A 27,134-nucleotide genomic window follows, 5' to 3' on the forward strand; every position below is an offset into this window, starting at 1 on the left:
GTAAAAAGACAGATCAGGTTGTTTTACTGGTATTTTCAACAAGGGCCCAATGAGCCTGAATCGCTCACCTGCAATGCAGTGATCTTTTCATATATGGATCCTGCAGTTATTTGAAAGCATGCTATAGGGCCAATATAATGTCTCGGCACTTTGGCTATTCAGAAGTCATTTAAAGATTTAAGCATACTTGGCTGACGTGACCTTGAATGTGAGTCAGGGTCATTCATTTGAACAAACTTGGTAGCCCTTTAATCCCAGCATGCTACAGACCCAATATCAACTCCCTGGGACTCTTGGTTATTGAGAAAAGTTGTTTAAAGATTTCAGCCTATTTGATCCCTGTGACCTTGAATGAAGGCCAAGGTCATTCATTTGAACCAACTTGGTAGTCCTTCATCCCAGCATACTACAGACCAAATATCAATTCCATGGGACTCTCGGTTATTGAGAAGAAGTTGTTTAAAGATTTCAGCCTATTCGATCCCTGTTACCTTAAATGAAGGTCAAGGTCATTCATTTGAACAAACTTGGTAGCCCTTCATCCCGGCATGCTACAGACCCAATATCAACTCCCTGGGACTCTTGGTTATTGAGAAGGAGTGGTTTAATTTTTTTTTAGCATATTTGACCACTGTGATCTTGAATGAAGGCCAATGTCATTCATTTGAACTAACTTGGTAGCCCTTCACCCTAAGCATGCTACAGACCAAATATCAACTTCCTGGGACTCTATAATGTTTGATAATATTATTTTCAACTTGGGAAATTAGAATTAACCCTGAAGTAAATCTCATGGTGTACAGACTTACTGTATGTTCAAAGAGGATAATAAATTGACAGACTAGTTTCTATTTCCCCAACAACAGGAATCTAAACAGTTGGTAGCAGCAGTGTGCATATCAATGAAGTCTTTGTTTACAGTAATTTAATATTGACTGAAACAGTAATTACAAGATATTCTTGATTGATTAACTGAGTGAGTGATAACGGAATACGTCGGTCATACCAATAAAAGATGACATCACGTATATTGAAAACTTGACACTGGTGGAAAACCTTGTAATGACAAAAGTAAATCCTTGTAGGAAGTTAAAAAAAGCAAAAGCTAAAAATATGTATATAATTAGTCATAACAATACATCAGCACGCTTTGTAGACAACTGGGAGTAAAAATAAAGAAGGCACAATATTTAACCTGTTACATAAAGTAAACAGGATTTTGATATAAAACACTATATAGACATATAGACAATGCATACATGTAGTAATCATTGAAATATAAACATTGACACTTTGGGTATTCATAAGGTAAGGATTATCTGATTGTCTGTTGTAATGCTACTTTCTCACAGAAGTAAATGAATGAGTTTATATATCTGAGTTACAGTGAGTGATTTTAGTGCGTATTAAATATATCTGTTAATGTTCAATATGACTTGCTTTTTGAACATGAAAAAAATTAGATTAAAAGTTTTATCATCGGTGAAAACTCTATGTAGCTATAATTGAGCAAATCAGAGGCTTAACAAGCTAAGTTGAGCAAGTCAGAGGCTTATCAAAAAGAAATGTTGTCAAGGGAGCTCGTTCACTACATATTCATCTAGTGTCAAATCAAATGTCTATCACCACACATCAGCACCCAATCAGTTGTGAGTTTGTCAACAACCAATCAGATTTAACCTCTTTCACCACTCAATCAGGTTCTGTCTCTGTCAACAACCAATCAGATGTGAGCTCTGTCAACATCAAACCAAATCAGATGTGAGCTCTGTCAACAACCAATCAGATGCGAGTTTTGTCAACAATCAGTAAGATGTGATCTCTGTTAACAACCAATCAGATGTTAGCTTTGTCAATAACCAATGAAGTGGGAGTTTTGCCAACAACCAATCGGGCGTAACCTATTCCAGCATCCAATCAAGTTTGCCCACAACTAGCCAATTAGATGTAAGCTCTGTCAACTATCATTTGTGTCCTCTGTCAACACCAAATCAGGTGTGTCCTCTGATAACATGGCATCCGCACAATATGGTTTGACCTCTGAAGTGTGTCTTTCAATATGTAATATTTGACCTCTGAAGTGTGTCTTTCAATATGTAATATACAAATATCAGGAGGTTTGAAAACGCTGCCTAACATCTAGACCATTCTTTTGTTTGTTTGATAATTTAGAGTAACTATTTTCATGGCAGTTGATGGAACCTTCGGATGAGTGTTTTGATAAAGGCACATCACTTTTGACGTCACGGTAAATATAGAATTTCCACACGGTCAGAAGAACCAGGCCCAGCAGACCGAATATCCAGAGGAGAGTGACATGGGTTGGCAGGGGTTTACTGATGGTCTGCCAGTCAAACTTTACACTAATAAGTGCTTCAGTGATGATAATGGCTGCTATAAGCCAGGACTGGCGCCCAAACTTCTTACAGGCCCTGCAACAAGCAGAAAAGCATTCCAATATGCAGAAATTCATTATTACATTTAATTGAATTTATCAGTAGTCTGCAAAACAGTTGAAAATAACACATCAACTATAGTTGTTTGTAACTGACTTTGCTTCAGGAAAAGTTCTCTAAGCTCAACCGCTAGATCTAGCATTGGACTAGTGTTATAGTCTCTGAATTAGCAAAATGGGGATTTCATCTCAATTTAAGATACATATGTTAGTGCCTACATAACGACTATATATATATATATATACTTGATAATTTTAATGATGCTTTTACGGACAATTTTGTTCTTAATTCAGACAAAATCTAAGGATGAAGTGGGGACATTTATCAGTGGCGAACTAAGTCTTTTATTAAAGACTTGGTTAAAGGTAAACATAATTTGGCTTTAAGGAGCATGCCAGATATCCTTGGCAGTGACCCTTAGGTCTGGATAGTTACAATTTGTCTTTTGTCTAGAAATGGAAAGGTTGATTTATGATTTTACTGTCAGAATTTATATTCAACTGACACACAACCCTCCTTTGAACTCATACTTACGGGTCATCTAGGTACTGAAATGTCTCCCGCAGTGCAGCTGCACCCATAAACAAAAAGAGGGCAAGGCGTGTAAGATTTAGGTAATGTTCTGGTGGAATCCACAGCACAAACTTCAGGTAGAAGGTGTTTAGTTCAGCCAGTAGGAACTGCAAAGGAGCAACCAAATATATGTGCAGAAAATAATAATGCAAAACAAAAATTATAATTTCTCTGGTTTCATAGATTTGTTTTAAGATGTTTGACAGCCAAATGTGCTGAACCATTTTATTAGATCTTGATATTTGGTCATACCTGTAAACTACCAAGGAAGGAGTGTTGTAAAATTGCCAATATCTCTATGCAAATGGCCTTGACCTTTATGAAGATCTCATGGTCAAACATGTTAAATGCTTCATAAAAAAGTGAGGAATGATAAACTTGAAGCCAGGATCTGAAGTATACGTTGATTAGAAGTGCAATTTGAAAGAAAACTTTTTGGGCAAAATATCTGTATTTCACTTTTAGTACTGATGCCCAGGGTCAAAGGTCAACATGACATTAAAGTAAAACTTGAAGGATAGACATTGGACAAGACTTCAAAGGTCAACATGACATTAAAGGAAAGCTTGAAGGATGGACAATGGGTCCAGACAAAACATCAAAGGTCAACATGACATTAAAGGAACGCTTCAAGGATGGACATTGGGTCCAGACAAAACATCAAAGGTCAACATGACATTAAAGGAACGCTTCAAGGATGGACATTGGGTCCAGACAAAACATCAAAGGTCAACATGACATTAAAGGAAAGCTTGAAGGATAGACATTGGATCCAGACAAAACATCAAAGGTCAACATGACATTAAAGGAAAGCTTGAAGGATAGACATTGGATCCAGACAATTTGAAGGTGATCTAAGTGTGTTACTATGCATTTATGGCCCTGGATGCAGGGTAATATGAAGGTTTGTTTACCCGAAGGTATCATATTTCCCAAGGGCTTGCCCGAGGGAATTATGAGAGCTGAGGGTAAACAAACCTTCATATTACCCTGCATCCAGGGCCATAAATTGTTTATTATTGTTTATTATACCGAAAAATAATCAGTAATGATGATACTCAAAAATAAACTGAAGATATGAAATATCATTTTTATCACAAACCCCTGTGATCCTGGTCGCTCAATTGATACAATTCCAAGTCAAGGTGTTATTGACAGTTTCTTTTAGAAACTCCTGGAAACAGTTGGTATGTACATTTGTTGATATTTTCGTGTTTTGAGCATTCTTGTTTTGCAGAATTTTATCTATTTCTGCTTCTTCGACTGCACGAAAACATTTGCGTTTCTGTTCGTCTGCCATTTGTAAATAACTGGAAAGGAGACAACCCCTCGCAACAGAATGTGGGTGTCGCCATGGGGGAACGCGGTCCTGTATGATATTTATCTCCCTGGCTCACGCACCTCAGGGAGATATGATGTTTTGTCCCCCTTCCACGTGATGTGTTTCGGCTAATCACAGGCACTGTTATAAACATGGGGTATAATATTATTAGAAATGTCATGTCCCTGGATATATACTTACAATGGCAATGACTCCTAACATGGCAAACCAGCGTTTGAGGCTGGATAGGGGCTTCCAGTCGAAGTCTGTCCAGCTGTATGGCGTGAACTGGAGTGCAACTCTCTTTATCTTCCCACTAACAAAACAAATATAACATTTGTAAAAGCAAAAGAAGGTAAATGTTCAAGTATAAGTAATTACCTGTAATTTTATGTATGATTATTTATCAGTGAGTATAACAAGTAATTACCTGTACTGTATGTATGATTATGCATCAGCATATATATATATATCTATAGTAATTTAAGTATTACCAGCATGTATGAATGAATAGATACATTTAGTAATTACTTAATTACATTTAAATGTAACTACATTTTTTACATGTATAAGTATTACCTGATTGTATGCATATGTAATTACCTGTAATTACTTGAGTGTATGTATATTTAATTATATACATTGTTTATGCATATTTTATTACCTGTACATTGTATGCATAAGCATTTATATGTACAGTACTGTATAAGTAATTACCTGTATATTGTTTGTATATTAAAGTACAATGTATTTACATGTAGAGTACTGTATAAGTAATTACCTGTACGCGTATCTAATTACATGTACAGTACGGTATAAGTAATTACCTGTACCCATATTTAATTACATGTACAGTACTGTGTAAGTAATTACCTGTACACATATTTTAATACCTGTACAATGCATGTATAAGTACTACTGTATTTACATGTTGAGTGCTGTATAAGTAATTACCTATACGTGGGTATGTTCCACATGCCTCTCCAATGGTAAGGTTTCATAGACAGGTAGTTGAGCGTCTTCATACCAAGGTAGATTCCCAGACCATTACACACCAGGGCATCCATAATCCACTACAATAGAAAACCACTTATGTTTATGACCCATGTCATTTGTATTATCATCAAATTCCCTGTTTCCTATATCATACAGTAATTCAAAATTACATTTCCTGGTTAATATATAATCCTTCCTGCTATAAATTTCATATCAATATGGTTACATCTAAAATTCATATATTTCTGGAATCAACTGTATCATGTACAAATAAATTTAGTACATGAACCAAGGTTTTATTTAAAAGTGGAGTTAAATAAGCTTCCCACTTCCCCAAACTAATCTCCTTATAACTATAAACATATGCGTGATATATCACGGCATACATATATCATTACAGAATTCAAAATTAACACCCTTTCTTTCTTTAACAAACCTGCAGCTGGTAGCCATTCACTCATGCCAGCATGCTACTTATTATATAGCATGACCTTGGGCTTATAAAGGTCAAAGAAAAGGTAGGTCAAGGTTACCCATTTGAATGAACCTTGTAGCCCATGTTTGTGATTAAATATCATGACCTTGTTCCTGTTAGTTATTTAGAAGTTTTAAAAGGAAAGATTTTTGGTATTTAGGACCAATAACAGATGGATGACAGGACACTTATGGATGCTGCACAATAACATAAATCAGCATAATTGTCCTAATGACAGGTGAGCTAGTCATGATGATAATTTTTTTCGTGCAGATACTTATACATATTCCTTTTGAAATAACTCCAATTATCATTTACCAAGTACCTTGTTTATTGGTAATAATCCAACACTCAACTATTTCAGTAACGGAATACATTGGTTGGTAATCCCAATCAACCCAGTGTGAAACATAATCAATGATTATCAGTCTAAAAACTTTATCCACAGCCATGCAGTACCTTAATTTTTTTTTACATTGTGGTATTAGCCCAAGTTTTTCTGGCCCTGATATCATGCCATGGTGTCAGTGTCAGAGGAAACTCGGACTACATTGTGATATATCTATAATATGGCATATCGGGCCATTTGATGTACATATACTCACATGGTCCCACCAGCACTCGCTAAAGTTGGGAAGCTGATGTTCCAGGGTATACTCGAGTAACTCGAACATGATACTCAGTACTGTACACAGCCACCAGTCTCTCAGGATTAATGTCTGTATGATAATCAAGACAAGACACACTCAACAATTTTATTGAAATATTATAACCCCCCCCCCCCCCCCCCCCCCCCCCCCCCCCCAGAACCACGCCCTTTAAATTTAGGCTATAGCAGTGAGTAGGCATCTGAATTAGGCTGTGGTACATATCTTCTATAATTTACAATTCTAGTTTAATTGGCATGTGTATAGAGTCTTATTTAAATGAAATGCCTACAGGAGGTAGTCAAAAATGTTGACAAATGAACACAAAGGGCAATTTTCGTTGTGGGCATTGCATCGATTCCTCTAACTGAATGTTTTTCATGTTTCAAGTACCATTTTGAAGCTATTAATAATTTAATGAAACTAATACATCTTTTTACCTTTGCCCACCATCCAAAGAAATGTGTAGGAACAAATCCATCTAATTTATCCTGAAAGCAAAACAGAGAATTTATGTTTCACATAAAGACCAGAAATTAAAACTCAAGGCTGTAATAATTAGATTTGAAGGTGGTGAATTTGAGAGTGGGTAGGATGTACATGACATTTCGCTGATTGTCAGTATTGCATTTAACCCTAAATCTGGGCTCATTGCAGGATAATTATGTAATTCACCCAAATTAGATATTTATATTTCAGAACCATTCCAAGTTATGATTCATTTTGTAATAGCAGGGGTCTAATAACACAAAGGATGAGTAAGGGTCTTTTTTTTTATTGCAGAGAGTGAAAACTGAAGTGAACACAGAATACAGAAGTCAGTTGTATAGGAGTTATAACTAACAGTGATCAAGGTCGTATGTGTTATAAATCCTTTTCACCTACAGGTCACAGATGAGATCAAGGTCATATGTGCTATAAAAATAACTCACCCACAAGTTGTGAAATGGGTCGGAATGATCAGGATCATAAATGTAACAATTTCCTCCATATGCTTTCTCGGGCATCTTCCTCCCGAGTCTGTCATCAAAGTGTGTAAGCAGCTGGCGGGCATCATTAGTGGACTTAGCAGTGATAAAGAAAGGCTTTAATTAGTAAATGGTTGATGAGCCTTGATACCAGGATCCCCTACATTATACGAACAGTATAAATCAATACTGCATATTTCAATGCATGATGTTAACATTTGCTCTGTATTACTACAAAACAAACCCTCAGTGTCAATAATGATATATACCAGACACAACATTTTTTTCCTGTGATTATATTTAGTCAACATTTACAATGATTTCCTCACATAAATAGCGAAATGGGGCAATAAAAAAAGATATAACAAAACACAGGCCTAATATACCATAAGAAAGGTTCTATAAATATATAATTACAGGTTTTAAACTAACAATATGAGAGAAATGTATTTAGTGTTCTTGGTCAAGGTCTGTCTGTTCTTTAAACATTTCAGTAGTATAAAAAATATACAGAAGTCTGAACCAAAGAAACATACCCCAGAGGTAGCTATAAACTCAAAACAGCAGCTGACCTCAAAATGTGTTGATATCACCAGCTATTGATGACCTTAGTTAAGTTTATGACCTCACCAGCTTTTGACCTTAGTTAAGTTTATGACCTCACCAGCTTTTGACCTTAATTAAGTTTATGACCTCATTATGATCTGAGCTATTGACCTTAATTAAGTTTATGACTTCATCAGCTATTGACCTTAGTTAAGTTTAAGACCTCATCATGATCAGCTATTGACCTTAGTTAAGATATTGCCCTCAAGATCTGATGACCATGGTTAAAGAGCTGGCCCGCAGCAAACAGGTAATATGAATGTTAGCTGTTGAACGCCAGAAAACAGCTGACCTCAGGAAAACAGTTGACCTAAATAGCTGTTGACCTCAGAAAAACAGCTGTCCCCAAAACCAGCAGACCTAAATAGCTGGTGACCTCAGAAAAACAGCTGACCTAGCTCAGAACCAGCTGACCTAAATAGCTGGTGACCTCAGAAAAACAGCTGTCCCTAGAACCAGCTGACCTAAATAGCTGGTGACCTCAGAAAAACAGCTGTCCCTAGAACCAGCTGACCTAAATAGCTGGTGACCTCAGAAAAACAGCTGTCCCTAGAACAAGCTGACCTAAATAGCTGGTGACCTCAGAAAAACAGCTGTCCCTAGAACCAGCTGACCTAAATAGCTGGTGACCTCAGAAAAACAGCTGTCCCCAGAACAAGCTGACCTAAATAGCTGTTGACAACAGGAAAACAGCTGACCTCAGTTAGGCTGCTAATTAAGGCCTCAGGAAAGCAGCTTAAGTACCTAAGAGGCAGTTCAGTCTTAAAGAGCTGGTTTTACATTATCATCAGTGCCACTGCTTTCAAGACAGCAGCTGACTGCAACCAATACAGAGAACACAATGTGGGGATGACATTAAAACTGGCTCACTTAGGTTTATAGCTACTTACCTGGAAAAGTAGGTAGACAAGGAAAAGTTCATATACAATGCTCACACAAAGCACCAATCTCCAGAATGCTGTCAATGGATAGTAAAGACACAGATAAAATGCATCATATGTTTCGTCAATGTGCAAAACCATTTTTTCAGGAGTTAAAAATATAACATAAGTGTATTTTTTTAAGACATGAATAAGATTAGGGCACAGAATATTATTATTCTCTCTAATATTGTGAGCTTAAATCACAGGAATCATTGTCAATGGATATCTATATATATTTTCCAAATTTTAATTGTCATTTTACTATAACTTTTGCTTTTCATTTTAGGGGAAATTATTTCATTTTTCAGATTTTAGGATAATGTTATGCACTTCTGAACAGGAAACTAAGTATATAGTAACTAAATATAACTATAATCATACAATACTGTATAATTAAGATATACGTAGAGTACTGTAATATTGAAATTTAACTTTACTGTAAATGCATGTGTCAAGGCAATTACACCTGTCCTCTCTCACCACATAACTATATTATAACCTTGTTAGTTCAGGTTGTAAGTTAATTACCCAAAACCAGTCCACTGTTTGTATGTGTTGTCAAAAGTAAACACCATTGCCCATTCACTCAAAGAATTGTTAGCTTACAAATTTATCAACACTTTTTATAAATGGAATTTTTCAGAATGAAAATTTCGGAAAAATTTCTAGATATTTTGTCTTCAGATGAAAAAGTTAATTTTGATTTTTAATTTCAATATTTGTAAAGAAGAAAAAAAATTACAAAAAAAAAACAATTTGTTTTTGGGTATCTTAAGCTAATATTTTTTTGAATAAATGGATCCAGAATTCTTAACCCTACTGAATTATATACAATCATTAGCACACAACAATTTACATGTTATACAATTTGTTTTTTATATCTTAGACGTTACAGACATAAAGGTACAGTTTATTGATAATGTCAGCCCTATAACGTCAGTAGTGAAATTCCAAATCTTTCTTTGTCAAAGGTATATACATGTACTGTCGGTATTTCTATACTGTCGGTATTTCTAGAACAATTTCAAGAAACTGTATTTCACATACACTGTACATGTACAGCATAAATAACTTCGTAAAATATGGAGACAATTAAATCATTAATGCAAATAATATTTTTAAATTTCATTTTAATATATTCCTCAATCCTATGAAGGAGTTTCAATAAGGATGAGAGGGGTACGTACATATTATGTATGCTTTCAATTTATATGTTTGTGGAATTTATGATAATTACTTTTTTAAAAATCAGTTCCGATTCAAAATACAAATGTAGTCCAAAGTATATACATTTACTGTTCAGAGTACGTATATATATCCTCAAGTAAGTCAATTGCAAACAAAAAATTACCCCCCCCCCCCCCCCCCCACACTTCTTCTTTTTTACAAAATCCTCTCTTGTAAAATAGTAATTAAGCTAAAAGTTGCTCTTAAGCCTTCACTGAACTTTAATGCTATGTTTTTATGCAATAGGGAAGGCTTGGGCTTATTTGAAAATAAATACGGTGATGTAATGCATACATGCTATTATGGTATACATACAAACATGACAAAAATTCAAATAATTTCAAAATTCAACACAATGTAGGGTGTAATTTTACAACCAATCCTAAATGGATTTCCATGCTATACAAAATATACGTTCATGTATATACCAAAGAAAATGACTGTATACCCAGATCGATGTTCAGGAGTTGTAATCATTTTAAAAATTTCATTATTCAGTATGATGTCCTCAGAGGTTTACAGTTGAGGTAATACATCAATTGACTATTATAAGAAAAGTATGTACATAAAAATAACAAAAGTATTAACCAATGATGCTATGATGCTTATGGAGTGACATTGAGTCCAAAATGGTTGACGATGGTCTTCATGCAATCATGTGTACGTGACACAAGGGGACAAGACAGACAGACATGCCCCACCCCTCACCCAGCCTCCTCCTACCCCATGAAATGGCCGAAAATTTGAGAACAATATAAATGCTGAAAATAATTGGTGCAGTGTACATTTAATATCAGACTTTTACCAATTGTTAGAAATGGTGAAATAAAACATGTCAAGGTCCAATTCCAAGGTTTGTTAATGTAACACAATTTTTAATAATGATTAGAAGATTAAAGAACAAAACAGAATAATTTTGATGCAAAATATTAATTCCACAACAACTAGTCTATGGTTATAATGTCAAAACATTTACAAATCATTTTGACATTTAAATGTTATCCATGACACAACACCTAAACCCCATGTAAGAATACACATGTCATTTCAACAGGAAGTGAGTGGAACACATCATTACTAGTGGAACGAGTTACAGATATATTATTAAAAACTTACGGCAAAAACTTTAAAGTTTTCACAGGAGCGATGGCGATGCTGAAGGTACAAGCTCACGGTTATGAGCTTGTACCTTCAGCATCGCCAGTGAGCTAAAATGGAAACCAATGATTTCCAAAAGAATGATTGAGGTCTAAATAGGAAATCTGTGGTACATTATAAAACATTACAGAACACTTACACTGTGGACAATAAATAACCAGGTACAATCAATATTGACTAAATTAAAGCTTAATTAATATACATGTATCTAATCAAGAGACAATTATTTCAAATATAATAAAGTGGTTTCCTCTAGTAATCGTTAAAGACATATATTTTGTTCAAAATCTGAAAAGCTGCGAGATGGATATTAAGTGAAATTTTAAATACATGTACTGGTGTGTAACATCTACTGGGACAAAGCAAATCTACAACCTAATGTGTTTGATTCCTGATCAAAGAACGCCATAAGGCAATTAATGCTTCTAATCAAAATGCCACAGTATTTTTATTTCTTCTCTGGAATACTGTAAAAATGTTATTTATAGATAGCTGAAAATTTTGTGCCTTAAATGAAAGTTAATGTGAAAAAAAAAGGAATAAATACTTGATCTGGAATTATAGAACAGCTACAATTTTTTATAGCTTTTTTCCAATATATCTACTTTTCATGATAGGCATATTATTTATATAAATACCCGGTATACATGATTATTGAGAAAACAAGCATAATTTTACTTACATGTAGTACAGGGTTACTTTGCTAAAGTAATAAATGCCCCTAAGGCAGTACTAAAAATAGTAACAGAGACCTTAATCTAGGCCCACAAACCTTAAGGACTGAACCAAGTCCCTGAGGAAAGTGTGTTTCTTAGGTTTGTAGCTGTTTTCCTGAATAAATAACATATGAAATGGGTACTTTCTATATACGAGAATAAAGAGTAGGGTCTTGAGGTTTGGAAAATCAAAACTATACACTCCTACTGAAAATAGAACTAGAACTGTCACCAGGATGGCTGACCAATACCCCCGCAATCTGCATGAGTCAATGGTGAATTGGAACTCTTAATAAAATTAGAGGCTAACTAAGATAACCCAGTAATATAGTGACCAGTTGCCATAGCAACCATAATTTTAAGGAAAAGAAAGTGAGATGCACATCTGCATATGGTCCTCTATATTTGTGTGAGGTTTCATTGAAATCGGCCCTTCGGTTTATGAGGAGGTGTCTGGACAAACTTAAAGTTATGGTTCTTATCGGAAAACCTGTTTATAGCGACCAGTTGCCATATCAACCATAATTTTGAGAAAAAGAAAGTGGCATGCACATCTACACATGGTCCTCTATATTTGTGTGAAGTTTCAATGAAATCGGCCCTTTGGTTTAGGAGGAGTTGTCCGGACAAACTTAAAGTTATGGTTCTTATCGGGAAACCAATTTATAGTGACCAGTTGCCATAGCAACCATAATTTTGAGAAAAAGAAAGTGGCATGCACATCTATACATGGTCCTCTATATTTGTGTGAAGTTTCATTGAAATCGGCCCTTCGGTTTGGGAGGAGTTGTCTGGACAAAATTAAAGTTATAGTTCTTATCGGGAAACCTGTTTATAGTGACCAGTTGCCATAGCAACCATAATTTTGAGAAAAAGAAAGTGACATGCCCATCTACACATGATCATTAATATGTGTGAAGTTTCATTGGAATCGGCCCATTGGTTTAGGAGGAGTTGTCTGGACAAAATGTGTCTACAGACAGACAGACGGACGGACGGACGGACGGACGGACAACCTGATTCCAGTATACCCCACCCCCTAACTTCGTTGCAGGGTATAATGGCATAGGATTCGAGGTGTAAAAAGGCGGGAATTCCCCAGGTGGGGGTTCCCCAGTGTATTGTAAATGTCAGGGTTACTGTCTTTCGAGTACCCATATGCTCTTATATGCCAACAAACTTATACAATAACAACATTTATCCGACAGAAAAAACTTCAAACTTCAATTTGATATATTTCACATCATCTGAACTTCAAACGAGCGAATGAAGGGATGGGGTCGCTAGTAATAACATATAGTAAATTATTTAGTTGTGAAAGTCCTTTAACACTCCAACATGTCCGAGATATTATGGTCTGCTATCACTATGTGAAGTTTGATCGAAATCCCTCAAGGAATGAATCTGCTATAGAGTGCTGACAAACTTAATTTGGTGTTACGTACATTTAACATACGGGTGTACAAGATGGACGGAAAGTAATAAGTCCCCGGTTTCTAAGGTGATAAGACATTATGATCACGAGACACAGGGCACAACTGCCTCCTTTGTCACTTTAGTTTATTATCACTATAATAATGAGATTGTATTTGATGAAATATGGGCTATAACAAGAACAAACTGTATACAGTACATAACACAACATGATTTTAAATGTCAACGTGGTGAATCTGTGTCCTCAAAAAGGTCAAATTGATAAACTTACATCTAGTCATTCTACATCATGAACAGAATCTAATGCATTATATATCTTTATAACTGGAAGTGATTTTTTTTTAAACCAAACTTTCAAAAATGTTCAAGAACTTTCCTGTCTGAGCACTGAGCAGGGCAATACCAGCTAGTTAAGGCTATAATAATGATTGGCAGGAATTATAAACCTGATCATTGGTCAGAAATGTTGCATGGCTACAATTGTGTGTACATTTATAATTGAGCAATATTGTTGTTGTAAGTGCATCAAGTTTTAATGCAAAATGTTTTACTCAACAAATCAAGCAAGCTAGTTCATCATTTCATCTTAAGTTTCAAGTTTTGTATTTCTGTTATTTGAATCAATATACAAATGTATTTCTAAAAAATCCTCTCATTATATCAGGAACACATTTAATTTTCTTACATGTAAGACTTGAATTTAGAAATGTAGCATTACTTAGGAATCTTAACATTTCTTCTGAAAATTGGGGAAATAGCATATCAGTGTTTTGGTGACTCGATAATAGTTTTCAATTTGTCATCTGTCTCATCAAAAAGAGGTCTAATGGACCTGTATCGCTCACCTGCTTCTATCCACTTAATTCACATAAACGAGAGTATAGGCTTGATTCATTCATTAAGATCAATTCTGTAGCCCTTCCATCCAACAAACTGCTCGCCCTATATCAGGTCTCTGGGTCTCTTTGTTATTGAGAAGTCATCTTTTAAATATTTTAACATATTTGATCCCTGTGACCTTGAATGTAAGTCAGGCTTTATATCAGGTCTTCGGGCCTCTCGGTTATTAAAAAAATGTTGACGCTGGATGACCAGACGACGGACGTAGCACCATGGAATTAACTCCTTTGCCCTTCATTTTCAGGGTACCTTGATATTAAGTTTAGTGTCTTTGATTGCTGTCATTTCTGTTGGTATAGTGACATATTTCAGATTGGAAAAATCTAAGTCGAATTTTGGAAATAACATAGTAAATTCAACTGGGGTAAATATAGGGGCAATTTTTCCATTCAAGATAACAGAGCCTTAATATACCAGACTTTATATACACACACCTGGCAAAATCCCCAATATTTCTCAAATGCCTTGAAATGGTTTCACAGAAACTAATCCTGGTATAAAAGTTTTTAATGTACTCTACTAGATTATATGACTAAAAAACTCTCTTCATAGAACAGTTAGCTTTTCATAAAGTTTTCAAAAGATAGCTAGGCTCGAATTATAAAAGCATATACATATACATGTAGTTATATCAATAAGCTAAAATAAAAGAATTGAAATGGAAAAATCTACATTGTATAATATGCCTGTATGATGCATGTTACATAAAAACGTATGTGAAATTGTAGTTCATATTATTAAACAGTACATACCTGGGTGGGGTCTCCTGAATGGGCCATCAGGTGTTTGAGTTACTCCAAACAACAAGAAAGCTAGCACCATGGCAACTACTCCTCTGTAGCAACAAACAAATGTGACAAAATCAGCTATGCAATGGAAAAAAGTTATGATAATTATAATACTTCATAAATAATAGCATCGGTGAATGACAAATTTTATCTTGCATCTGCAGAGCTGGAACCATGAGAGGGGATTGGTCCCTAGTTCTAAATCATTACAGTGTAGGTGTTGGTTGATGTGTTAAAGTGGATAATTATAATTAGAGGTTAAATACAGGGGGTACAAGATCAACATCCTATAAAAGCACAATCTAATTACAAGAGATGCCAGAGGGATCTTGGCGCCCACCATAGAACGATCTTTATAGGTTCCATATCAGATTGATCTTCTCTCTATTTTTCCCTTCCTTTTACTAATCTGTGTTAATTGAGAAATATCCCTGTAGTACTTTTCAAACAAGGGGAACCTATATATGAAATTTGAGAAAGATCCCTTCAGTACTTTCTGAGAAATAGCGATAACAATCTTCAATTGTCAAAATCCAAGATGGCTGCCTGTAAGGCCAGGTTGTTTTCCGATTGGTCTCAAAATGCAATATGCATAACTAGCCACCAAGGGAAACCTACATATGAAATTTGAGAAAGATCCCTTCAGTACTTTCTGAGAAATAGCGATAACAAACTTCAATTGTCAAAATCCAAGATGGCTGCCTGTCGGCCATGTTGTTTTCCGATTGGTCTCAAAATGCAATATGCATAACTAGCCACCAAGGGAAACCTACATATGAAATTTGAGAAAGATCCCTTAAGTACTTTCTGAGAAATAGCGATAACAAACTTCAATTGTTAAAATCCAAGATGGCTGCCAGGTGACGGCCATGTTGTTTTCCGATTGGTCTCAAAATGCAATAGGCATAACTAGGCACCAAGGGGAACCTACATATGAAATTTGAGAAAGATCTCTACAGCACTTTCTGAGGATTAGCGATAACAAGAATTGTTACGGACGGACAGACAACGGACCACGGACGCAGGGCGATTTGAATAGCCCAACATCTGATGATGGTGGACTAAAAATCTAGATGGGCATTCTCACTACAGTACATGAACATCTAACAACATCCCATAAGGGGTCACGTCTGGGTGACCTTTTGGATTAGCCAATCAAATGACTACTTCCAGATTCTTGGAAGTCCGAATTAGCATGACTAGAGTGCATAGCTTGCATAATCAGTCAATTTGTTTCAAGTCATTTTGTCCCACAAAGCATATAAAGCTATATGCACAAGCTGTACCGAAATGGTTTGCTTCAGATGCATGCTGTTGCTTTGAGGACATCGAAAAAACACATCTCAAAGGTCATCAAAATGTGACCCCTTATGGGATGTTGTTAGATGTTCATGTAACGTAGTGAGAATGACCATCTATACTACAATTAGATTGATAAAAGCAACACTTCTTCTTTGATGTATTAAAGGTGGAATTAAATTAAGTTAATTGTGCCATTATAAAAAAGTGATACAAGACACTGGACATAGGGTAATTAGAACGAGTAGACTTTCACACACCTGTAACATTTAGAAACCTATCAAAATCAAACCCCGTGTAAATGACCAGATTACAGTAGTAAGATGTATTATATTCCGTGTAAAATCGTCGGTGTTTCTAAGCTCACCTTTTACTGTTGTATTCCGAGTCATTCACCTGTTCCTCAAACAGTGCAATGTACAGCAGACAGCAGGCGAACAGGACCAGTACTGTGAGAGTGTGGGCTCGCCTGGAGAAAATGTCTAAACTTATCACCAGACAGTCACAACACACACACACAATTTAATGGAATAATGGTGGCTGTAAATACTACATTGTCACCAGACAGTCACAACACACACACACACAATGTAATGGAATAATGGTGGCTGTAATGTCTACATTGTCACCAGACAGTCACAACACACACACACAATGTAATGGAATAATGGTGGCTGTAAATACTACATTGTCACCAGACAGTCACAACACACACACACACACAATGTAATGGAATAATGGTGGCTGTAATGTCTACATTGTCACCAGACAGTCACAACACACACACACAATGTAATGGAATAATGGTGGCTGTAAATACTACATTGTCACCAGACAGTCACAACACACTCACAATGTAATATGGAATAATGGTGGCTGTAAATGTCTACATTATCACCAGACAGTCACAACACACACACAATGTAATGGAATAATGGTGGCTGTAAATACTACATTGTCACCAGACAGTCACAACACACACACAATGTAATGGAATAATGGTGGCTGTAAATAATACACACACACAATGTAATGGAATAATGGTGGCTGTAAATGTCTACATCGTCACCAGACAATCACAACACACACACACAATGTAATGGAATAACGGTGGCTGTAAATACTACATTAATCTTGAGCTTGTACGATTAAGATACATTTGTATTGCCGAGTTTTTTCCACTTGGATGGGCTGTTTTAATTGCTTCAATTTTGGGAAGTTATTTGTGAATTGGAAAGGGAATAATCGGGTGTAAACTGCAATTTTGGGGAATGTATATAGTGCACGGCTTTAATACCAAACAATTTTCAGTTAGGAATGGTGCACATTATCTGTCCAAAAAAGTCAGCAGAAAGTTTAGCTCTGTTTGCCTACATTAAGCTATGGTTTGATTAAAGATTCATAATTTCCTAAAATCTTGAGAACAACCTCAAAATATCACAAATTAAGTACATTCTATGCAGCAGAAATTCTACTTTATTATTAATATAGGTCAAGTCAGAGATCTATAATGAGGTCAGAAATATGTTGAAGAGACTTTTATTGTCATACTTGAGGTCAAGGTCAAATTAAGGTCACAGTATTCATATTTTGGTGTGCAACATAGCAACATTTTATGATGCACTTAATCATATATCACATCTACTGTCTTAAATGAAACATTTCTTAATGAAACCACAGGGGCTTGACACATTCCTATGACCCAGAACAAAAAACAATATAACCTCAGAACCTGTCACCCAGATCCCTTATCTTTGGACCCTGAAGTAAATTTTACACTCTGGGTCAAAGTAACATATCAATCAAGCTTCTGTGAATAAAACACTGTGATATGTGGATGAGGATATGCACTGGAAAGAAAACCTTTATTTCTTAATATCTTTAGAGATAGTTCAAATAGAAATTCTGTTTTCATTGTGACATGTGTTAAGCTTAAGCTAGTGTGCTGGTGTTTTCTTCATCAATTAGGGATTGAAACCTAAGAAAATTACTTTCTTATTATAGGAAGATCGAAACTTGACTGATACATAATGTATTATTATACCAACTAAACCTTAAGAAAAGGGATATCCTCATTGCCATATTTTCCCTGGTTTATGTCCAGGGGCTCCGGGCTAATGCATTGAAAAAGGGCACAAGTTGGGGGAGGGCTACACGTTTAAGAGGGAAAATTTTCACCCATCATCTTGGATTATAATATGGAAAAGGATAGCTCAATCTACATTATGATGGTATATATAGTATCTTTGCCATCATTGCATATCACCATTGAGCTACTTCAAAATGCAATTCCAAAACAATATGCAATTTCCTCAATGATATTCACCATTTTTAATAAAATGTATGACTTTGAAAATAAATATATGAGTGAGTTAATAAGATACTTTTTGAAACTTCTTTGAGGGCAGAAATTTTACACCATTGTATTTTTTACAGGCACTTACATGTACATGTATATCTTAATATAAAGTAAACTGATATAGGTCTGGAAACATTTAGATCAATTATGTACAAATTAAAAGTTAATGTACCCTAGATTTAAATGATTATCCATGGAGTCAGACTTACCAGAAAAATGACATTGTTCCATCATCAAAGATATCTTTCTTTCTGTTTTTATCTGTTTCCCAGTCATGAGCTGTTGCCGTGTGTAGTTTTAGCACATCAGTCTTGACCTCATTCTGAGCAGATGCCATGACTATGACGTTTTGGAATCGAGTGACCCTCCAACTTTCAACTGTCTTATTTTATCAGAGCTTATTCACAGTCATCTCCAGACTAGTACCTGTAAAGTGAGGAAAATTAATAAATGAATTACAAATATTGTAACAAAATGTAGTCGTTTTGCTGGGTTTATCATCATGCATGTCCAAACCAATGGAGGTTTCCTTGTAGTAGCTGGTGGCTATATCTCAATGAAGTGCTGATCATTAATGTTATAATCAAGATCAAAAGAATTAAGTAAAATGTCTTGACCTAGGACGATAACAAGATTAGCACTGAGATAAGTGTAATATTCCTGAGAAAAGCAAACTGCCCATTGGTAGTAGGAATAGAACCACACGCTCATCGGAGTTTGCAAATTGCTCACATCCTTTACCAAATCAGCTGTCGTAGCCCCAAACATGCTTTACCAATTCAGCTAACGTGGTCCCATACATATGCTTTACCAAATCAGCTAACGTGGTCCCAAAAGAGTGTTTCTGACTTTTGTAAACAAGCAGTGTTACATTAAAAAACCACTCTGCCAAACCAGTAATTTCAATGTGTGTAATACATATATACACTGTAGTCATTGGTATCAGTGACAATTACCCAAATCGATGACCGAGTATAGAAGCACATTTGTATGCTTCCTTGTATTTCCACAGAGAGGTATAGGGTGTATATCGAATCGTCCGACCATGGTCTAATTACTTCCTTACATGACAAACTAATACCTTCAAAGGATTCTAAAATGACACATAATTAAGATATTAGCACCTTTCGATACAAATAAAAAGTCAATTAATATATTAGAGCTAAAATTTAATACCGGGGACATATAACACTATCAGGAAATAAGGAATCGATTATCATGACAATTGACACGAGTGATGCAATACACCACCAACTTGGTCTAGACTTAGGTCTGTCATTTGATAATGCATTGGAAATCTTTTTTTTCTGGAGATAGCATTTTATGAGCGAGGCATATCCTATTAAACTGTTTTAAACATATGTCGACCTGAAAGACTGACTGGATTTTAAAGATTATCAACTATAAAAGATTTTTGTAGTTATAGTCAGGTCATGTCCCTCACAAACATGGCAATTTCCATTTTATATTGTGGACTGTATTCATTTGTCTAGACTATAGGGATATATCTCTATAAATCTACGTACCTGAGTCCATTACAGTTCTGGTGTTATACATTGTAGCATGCAATCACACATCAATTAAGACGACAGAAATCATGAAGAAACCTTGTGTACAAAAAAATCCACAAAATGTGTTTTAGGACTGTAAAATCACTCAGACCATTTCCTGGCTAACATGTGTGTATAAAATCTGATGCTAACACAACACATTTAGTTATAATCACTGATACACTGGTAACCTGAAGCTATAAAGATATTATATTACTGACACGCTAGAAAGGGCACGCGTTATGTGTCCATCTCTTAAACGGAGTCTCTTACATTGATACTGAATTAATAATTATATCTGGTACATGTATATAGTCCATGTATCACACTAAACGTACAATTTTTGATATTATGAAACTTACACAGATGAAATAGAGTGAGGTTAGTTCATGAGGTACATGTACACACAAACTTCAAATTCACAAGGCCAGTATATTAACTTTGAATGCATGACCAACCAAATTCAATTAAACCTTTATCTTGGGAACTTTTTAAACTTTAATTAAGTCATGATATATACACGTATAAATTTGTTTTTCTGCAAAGGCCTTTATAAGATTGATGTTTTTTTTAATAGTACTGAGTTCTTAGGAACTTCTAAATTATTATTTTAGAAAGTATGGCCTAAATTTCTGGAAGGGCTTTGTATAGTGTATTTTGGTAGTATTTAGGCATAATTATGCTCCCTACGAGTTCTATTTCTAATAACCTAGCTTGACCTTGACCTTGACAACTTTATAAATCCTATTGTGCATCTACATTTCACATATATGTATTCATACAAAATTTCAGAAAGCTTGTTTCTTTGTAAGAGCCTCAGATGATGTATTTTTACAGTATAAACTTTTAGTGACCTTCACCTTGATAGTAGGAGTAGGAACCTTTTTCATCCTCTTTTACGCATCCACACATCACAGTGTAACACCATGTAAAGTTTAAGAAAGTTTGGCTATCTGGCTGCATTTCGATATGTTCCCCGAAAAGGAAAGTGGTGACTGACAGATGGACAGACAATACAGGAAAAGCAACACTCTGGGAAAACCAGCCACAAACATCAGGAGACAAACCAAGGGTGGAAAGACAGGCCGCCAAGGAAAACATGGCGACGTAACGTGGACGTAGAGGCCAGGAAGATGGGTCAACATGGGGAAACTGGAGATACTGGCCAAGGACAAAGACAGCTGGAGGGACCTTGTCAGAGGCCTATGTCCCAGTAGATGTCCCAGTTGGGGCGATGGCCAATGATGATGATGATACGCCAGGCGCCAGGTGGGGCCCATATTATTTTACCTGAGTAAGTTCCGATATTCGACCTGCATGCACATGTACAATTATACTTTGTATTACACATGACTGACTACATTTTATTTAAAGATCCCAAATGCAGTTTGTCAGTGGTATCAATGACATTTTGTATGCGATGGTATGCATACTTGTCCCATTACGCTAATACTCTGACTGTAAATATACAGTTATAGTATATAGAATTGTAGATTATTATAACTGTATTGACTTTATAGATATTGAAATATAACACAAATAATGTCTTAAGGGTTTTTATCAGGGTATTGTCTATATCAATACATCCTCTGGACTCAATCAAATGGGAGTGGACGGGGGTGTAAGAATGGAGTTTGTAAGTATTTGGTTTGGTTTATTTTGTTTAACGTCCTATTAACAGCTAAGGTCATTTAAGGACGACCTCCCGTGCATGTGGCGAGTGCGTATGTGTGTTTTGGGAGGCTGCAGTATGTTCGTGTTAAGTCTCCTTGTGATAGGTCGGATTGTAAGTAAGGATTGGGGTGTAAGGATGGAGTGTGTGAGTAAGGATGGGGTGTAATGATGGAGAGTAAGGATGGTGGTGTAAGGATGGGATGTAAGGATGGGGTGTAATGATGGGGATGTAAGGATGGTGGTGTAAGGATGGTGGTGTAAGGATGGGGGTGTAATGATGGGGATGTAAGGATGGGGTGTAAGGATGGTGGTGTAAGGATGGTGGTGTAAGGATGGGGGTATAAGCAGGGCTTTTTCTCACTGGTTTGGGATGGGGCCTTAATTTTGTCTCATTTTGGGAAGAAAATTGGTGAATTGGGAAAGAGTTTTTCAGGAGTAAACTGCAAATTTTGGGAATTTGGCTTTAAAATGAAATAATTCAAATTGGGAATGGGGCCCATTAACGGCCCCAAAAAGCCCTCTGGAAAAGCCCTGATAAGGATGGGGATGTAAGGATGGGGTGTGTGATTAAGGATGGTGGTGTAAGGATTGGGATGTGTGAGTAAGGATGAAGATGTAAGGATGTGTGAGTAAGGATGGGAGTGTAAGGTTGGGGTCTAAGGTTGGGATGTAAAATTGGGGGTATGAATGATGGTGTAATGATGGGGTGTAATGATGGAGTGTAATGATGAGTTGTAAGGATGGGGCAGTAAGGATTAAGGTGGTAGGATGGGGGTGTAAGGATGGGGGTGTTAGGATAGGGGTGTAAGGATAGGGGTGTAAGGATGGGGATGTAAGGATGGGGGTGTTAGGATAGGGGTGTAAGGATGGGGTGTAAGGATGGGGTGTAAGGATGGGGGTGTAAGGATGGGGGTGTTAGGATAGGGGTGTAAGGATAGGGGTGTAAGGATGGGGTGTAAGGATGGGGGTGTAAGGATGGTGTAAGGATGGGGTGTAAGGATTGAGGTGTTAGTATAGGGGTGTAAGGATGGGGTGTAAGGTTGGGGTGTTAGAATGGGAGTGTAAGGTTGGAGGGTAATGATGGGGGTGTAAGGATGGGAGTGTATTAAGGATGGGAGTGTAATGTTGGGTGTAAGGTTGGGGTGTAAGGATGGGGGTGTAATGTTGGGGTGTAAGGATGGGGGTGTAAGGATGGGGTGTAAGGATGGGGTGTAAGGATGGGGTGTATGATGGGTGTGGGTGTGTATGTGGGTGAAGGATGGGGTGTATGGTGGTGTGGTGGGGTGTAAGGATGGGGTGTAAGGTTGGGGGTGTAAGGATGGGGTGTAAGGATGGGGTGTAATGTTGGGGTGTAAGGGGATGGGGTTTGTTGTGGGGTGTTAAGGATGGGGTGTGTAAGGTTGGGGTGTAAGGATGGGGTTGTGTAAGGTGTATGTGGGTGTTTTGTAAGGTGTGGGGTGTGTAGGATGGGTGTAATGTTGGGGATGTAAGGTTGGGGTGTAAGGATGGGGTGTAAGGTTAGAGGGTAATGATGGGGTGTAATGTTGGGGATGTAAGGATGGGAGTGTATTAAGGATGGGGAGTGTAATGTTGGGGATGTAAGGATGGGAGTGTAATGTTGGGGATGTAAGGTTGGGGTGTAAGGATGGGGTGTAAGGATGGGGGTATAAGGATGGGGTGTAAGGATGGGATGTAAGGATGGGGTGTAAGGATGGGAGTGTAAGGATGGGATGTAAGGATGGGGTGTAAGGATGGGAGTGTAAGGATGGGAGTGTTATGTTGGGGATGTAAGGATGGGGATGTAAGGCTGGGGGGTAATGATGGTGTAATGATGGGGGTGTAAGGATGGGGTGTAAGGATGGGGTGTAAGGATGGGGGTGTAAGGATGGGGGTAAGGATGGGAGTGTTAGATTGCGGGGTAAGGATGGTGTAAGAATGGGGATGTAAGGATGGGGTGTAAGGATGGTGTAAGGATGGGTGTAAGGATGGTTGTAAGGATAGGGTGTAAGGATGGGGGTGTAAGGATGGGGGGTAAGAATGGGGGTGTAAGGATGGGGTGTAAGGATGGTGTAAGGATGGGTGTAAGGATGGGGTGTAAGGATGGGTGTAAGGATGGGTGTAAGGATCGGGTGTAAGGATGGAGTGTAAGGTTGGGGGGTAATGATGGGAGTGTAAAGATAGAGGTATAAGTATAAGGGGTAGGGATGAGGAGTAATTGTTACAGGGCAATGTAAAATCATTTTTAGGTATAATCATACTGACATTTATACATCAAACACCAGATATTCAATGCTTGTTTTTTAATAACTGAATCAGCCATGGTCAGCAGTGCACAGAAAACATTTAAATCAGTTTTGATTCCATCCATAACAAGTGCAATCAATGATTCCGAAAGCTCACCGGCAGCAGCAATCACACTATGCATTCATTTTTTATGTATGTATATATAAGCATGTCATTTTGAAACTGTACATCACATAATATCGCTCCTAGACCTCTAATGGATGTATAAACCAAATTAGAAGGGTGTGAGTGCATAATTTTGGACTTACCCTAAAAACTTTAAAGTGAATTTTGGTGCCAAAAACGTTAAGTTCACAAAATGGTAAAATGCAAATAAAATCACAAATTTCTTCTGCATGATTTTGCCATAACATCACTCCTAGACCTCTAATGAATGTATAAACCAAATTAAAAGGGTGTGAGGTGTATATTTTTGGACTTAGAAGCTTTCCAAAAACTGATAATTTTTTTTGTAAGTTTTGGGGTGGGATGCCGACGCCGAAGCCGGAGTGACAGCATTAGCTCACAGTTACTCGTAACCGGTGAGCTAATAAATTATTGAAGTATTATACATGTAACATATGTTGCAATTATCATGACAGGATGCTCATTTCAACACGGAGGCTAACTAATGGTGTACACAACCAATTAAGGCTGGTTTGTATTATCTTGATTATGTAAGCCAACCATCACATTGTTTCAAATGTCTGTTACCATCATAAGATAAGACAACTGGTCTGTAAGTTAAATGTCCCTAATATAGATTGATATATTCCACATCTGTAACATTATCTATTTAGGGGAAGCAATTAAGACTAACAAGACTAATTGTTTATGACAGACCATGCTACAAAGAGTAAGGAAGGGCCATAACTCTGTTTAACACAGTAGCAGGGTCGAAAACCACATGTACACATGCAGTACACATGTATGTGCATAGCATAAGTCTGGAATTTAAAAAGAAAAAAAAAACAACATTAGAAATTCACTCCTGTTTATCACTGTGAATTATAAGATGATATAGACTGACAGTATTAGAACAGAGATAAATGTCCTTCAATTTTAACAATGCTACATTTTTTAATGTATTACATAAAGTATACTCCATGTACATGGATACACACTGCAATTGTTTAGTCTGGACATAACATTTTTGACAAATCAAATTAAAAAGAAAATCTAGTCACCAATAATTAATTATAAAGTTCAAATTAGCATTGGTATCACGTAAAACGTAATAACTACAGTGAAATATATATACATATAGTGTACTGAACAGACAGTTTACAAATGTCAATATATTTTTCTGAAAAACACACAAAATTTGTATGACCCAGACAAATAGCTCATGATCATGAGAGATCGTGACTCCAAAGTCCATGGCAGTAAGTAACTATGTACTCCTACATGTAAATTAAAGTTAACGTAAAGCTCACGCAATAGATCTAGATCTACTTGAGTATTGCGTGACTTACATGTACATTTTGTGTACATGTTTGATATGTAAACGGTCTAAGTGTAAAATTTGAATGCTTATTATTTATATCAGATGTTTGTTTACGATTTATATCATATATATATATAGTGACTAGAGCTGAACTCACTTAGTTTGGTCGATAAAAGTCCATGAATATATCGATATCGAAAGTACGTGAGAAATCACAGGTAAAATATATATATGTGTGTGATCAGTCGTTGGTAATGACGATATTCACCTTAAATCGCGCATTAAAACCAAGTGACAGTGGCTGGTTTCTGAAACACAAGCAGCATACATGACAATTTCTACCTTGTCAACCTACCTCGATAGCCGGGCCCCTGTCAACTTCAACCCATGTGTTGTGTCATGAGCTGTTTAGCTTTTCACGTGTCCCGGAAGTGATTCCAGGGGCCGACTGATCGTGTTATCCGTGTACGATCGCGCGAGTGTTCAGTGCGATTAATATGTATACATAGTCCAATGATTATCTCACTGATAATCAATAATAACATTAACACTGCAATAAATAACGAGCAAACACGACTTATACTCGTGCTATAAAACGGTAATGTGTGTGAGGCCTGATTCATACTTATCTAAACCAGCAAAACGGGATAGACAAGTGTACAAATCTACTTTCGGTAAATACAGTACTTATAGAATTCTAGCTACACGATAACGTATACCTAGTATGTACAAGTACGTCCTTATTCTATACAGTGTAGAATCTACAGTATTATAAATCCAAGTCCGTGGATTTTCATTATTATAGCTATTCAAATATTGATTTAAAACTACAATTGCCTTAAATTTGGTGATACAGTACTACATTGCTAAGCCCGTGTCTAAATAAGGGAGTTTGGCGGTTTATCAAAAATATAAATTATGTGGCAGGGTAATTTATGTATATGTTTGATAAGTAATTAAAGTTAGTATTTTATTGCTTATGAAGTTTTAGTAATTAATAAAAGTTCATTAATTAACATCCTCATCAATATCACCAACACCTCACATTCATCTTGTCACTTAGGCAATCATATTGTGTGTATGCTTAATTTTATTGACATAGGAAAAGTGTGAGTGTGAGGTGGAAGAGTACATACAAAAATGTATGTTACCTGTATTGGGTCTTTTGGGCTAAACTATATACTGTATACGTATACTTACCAATACAGAGGGCTTATAAAGGTCTATTCCTCAGGGTCCCCTTTTTCGGACCAATTTCAACATCGCTGACGACACCACAGACCTGTAGATATCACACTGCATAGGTCCGTATATTAATTTACATCCAAATGTAA

General features: G+C 36.5%; 1 protein-coding gene across 2 annotated transcripts; it reads right to left on the reverse strand.

Annotated features, from left to right (window-relative positions):
- Positions 1–620: 620 nt before the first annotated feature.
- Positions 621–27,134, reverse strand: LOC117336411 (phosphatidylserine synthase 2-like). Of its 2 annotated transcripts, none has more exons than XM_033896921.1 (13): positions 27,001–27,134; positions 19,056–19,272; positions 16,855–16,956; positions 15,153–15,235; positions 8,933–9,000; positions 7,401–7,532; positions 6,909–6,959; positions 6,427–6,540; positions 5,305–5,423; positions 4,552–4,666; positions 2,991–3,136; positions 2,074–2,432; positions 621–2,038 (listed from the first exon to the last, which is right to left on the reverse strand). In XM_033896921.1, exons 2-12 carry the CDS (start codon positions 19,181–19,183, stop codon positions 2,111–2,113), a joined length of 1,380 nt encoding a protein of 459 aa, XP_033752812.1. In that variant the 5' UTR covers positions 19,184–19,272; positions 27,001–27,134; the 3' UTR covers positions 621–2,038; positions 2,074–2,110. The 2 variants fall into 2 exon arrangements, with proteins under 2 accessions (XP_033752812.1, XP_033752811.1); XM_033896920.1 differs by lacking the exon at positions 27,001–27,134 and adding an exon at positions 26,156–26,293.

This window comes from Pecten maximus, chromosome 10 (genome assembly GCF_902652985.1).
Source record: "Pecten maximus chromosome 10, xPecMax1.1, whole genome shotgun sequence".
NCBI lineage: Eukaryota > Metazoa > Mollusca > Bivalvia > Pectinida > Pectinidae > Pecten > Pecten maximus.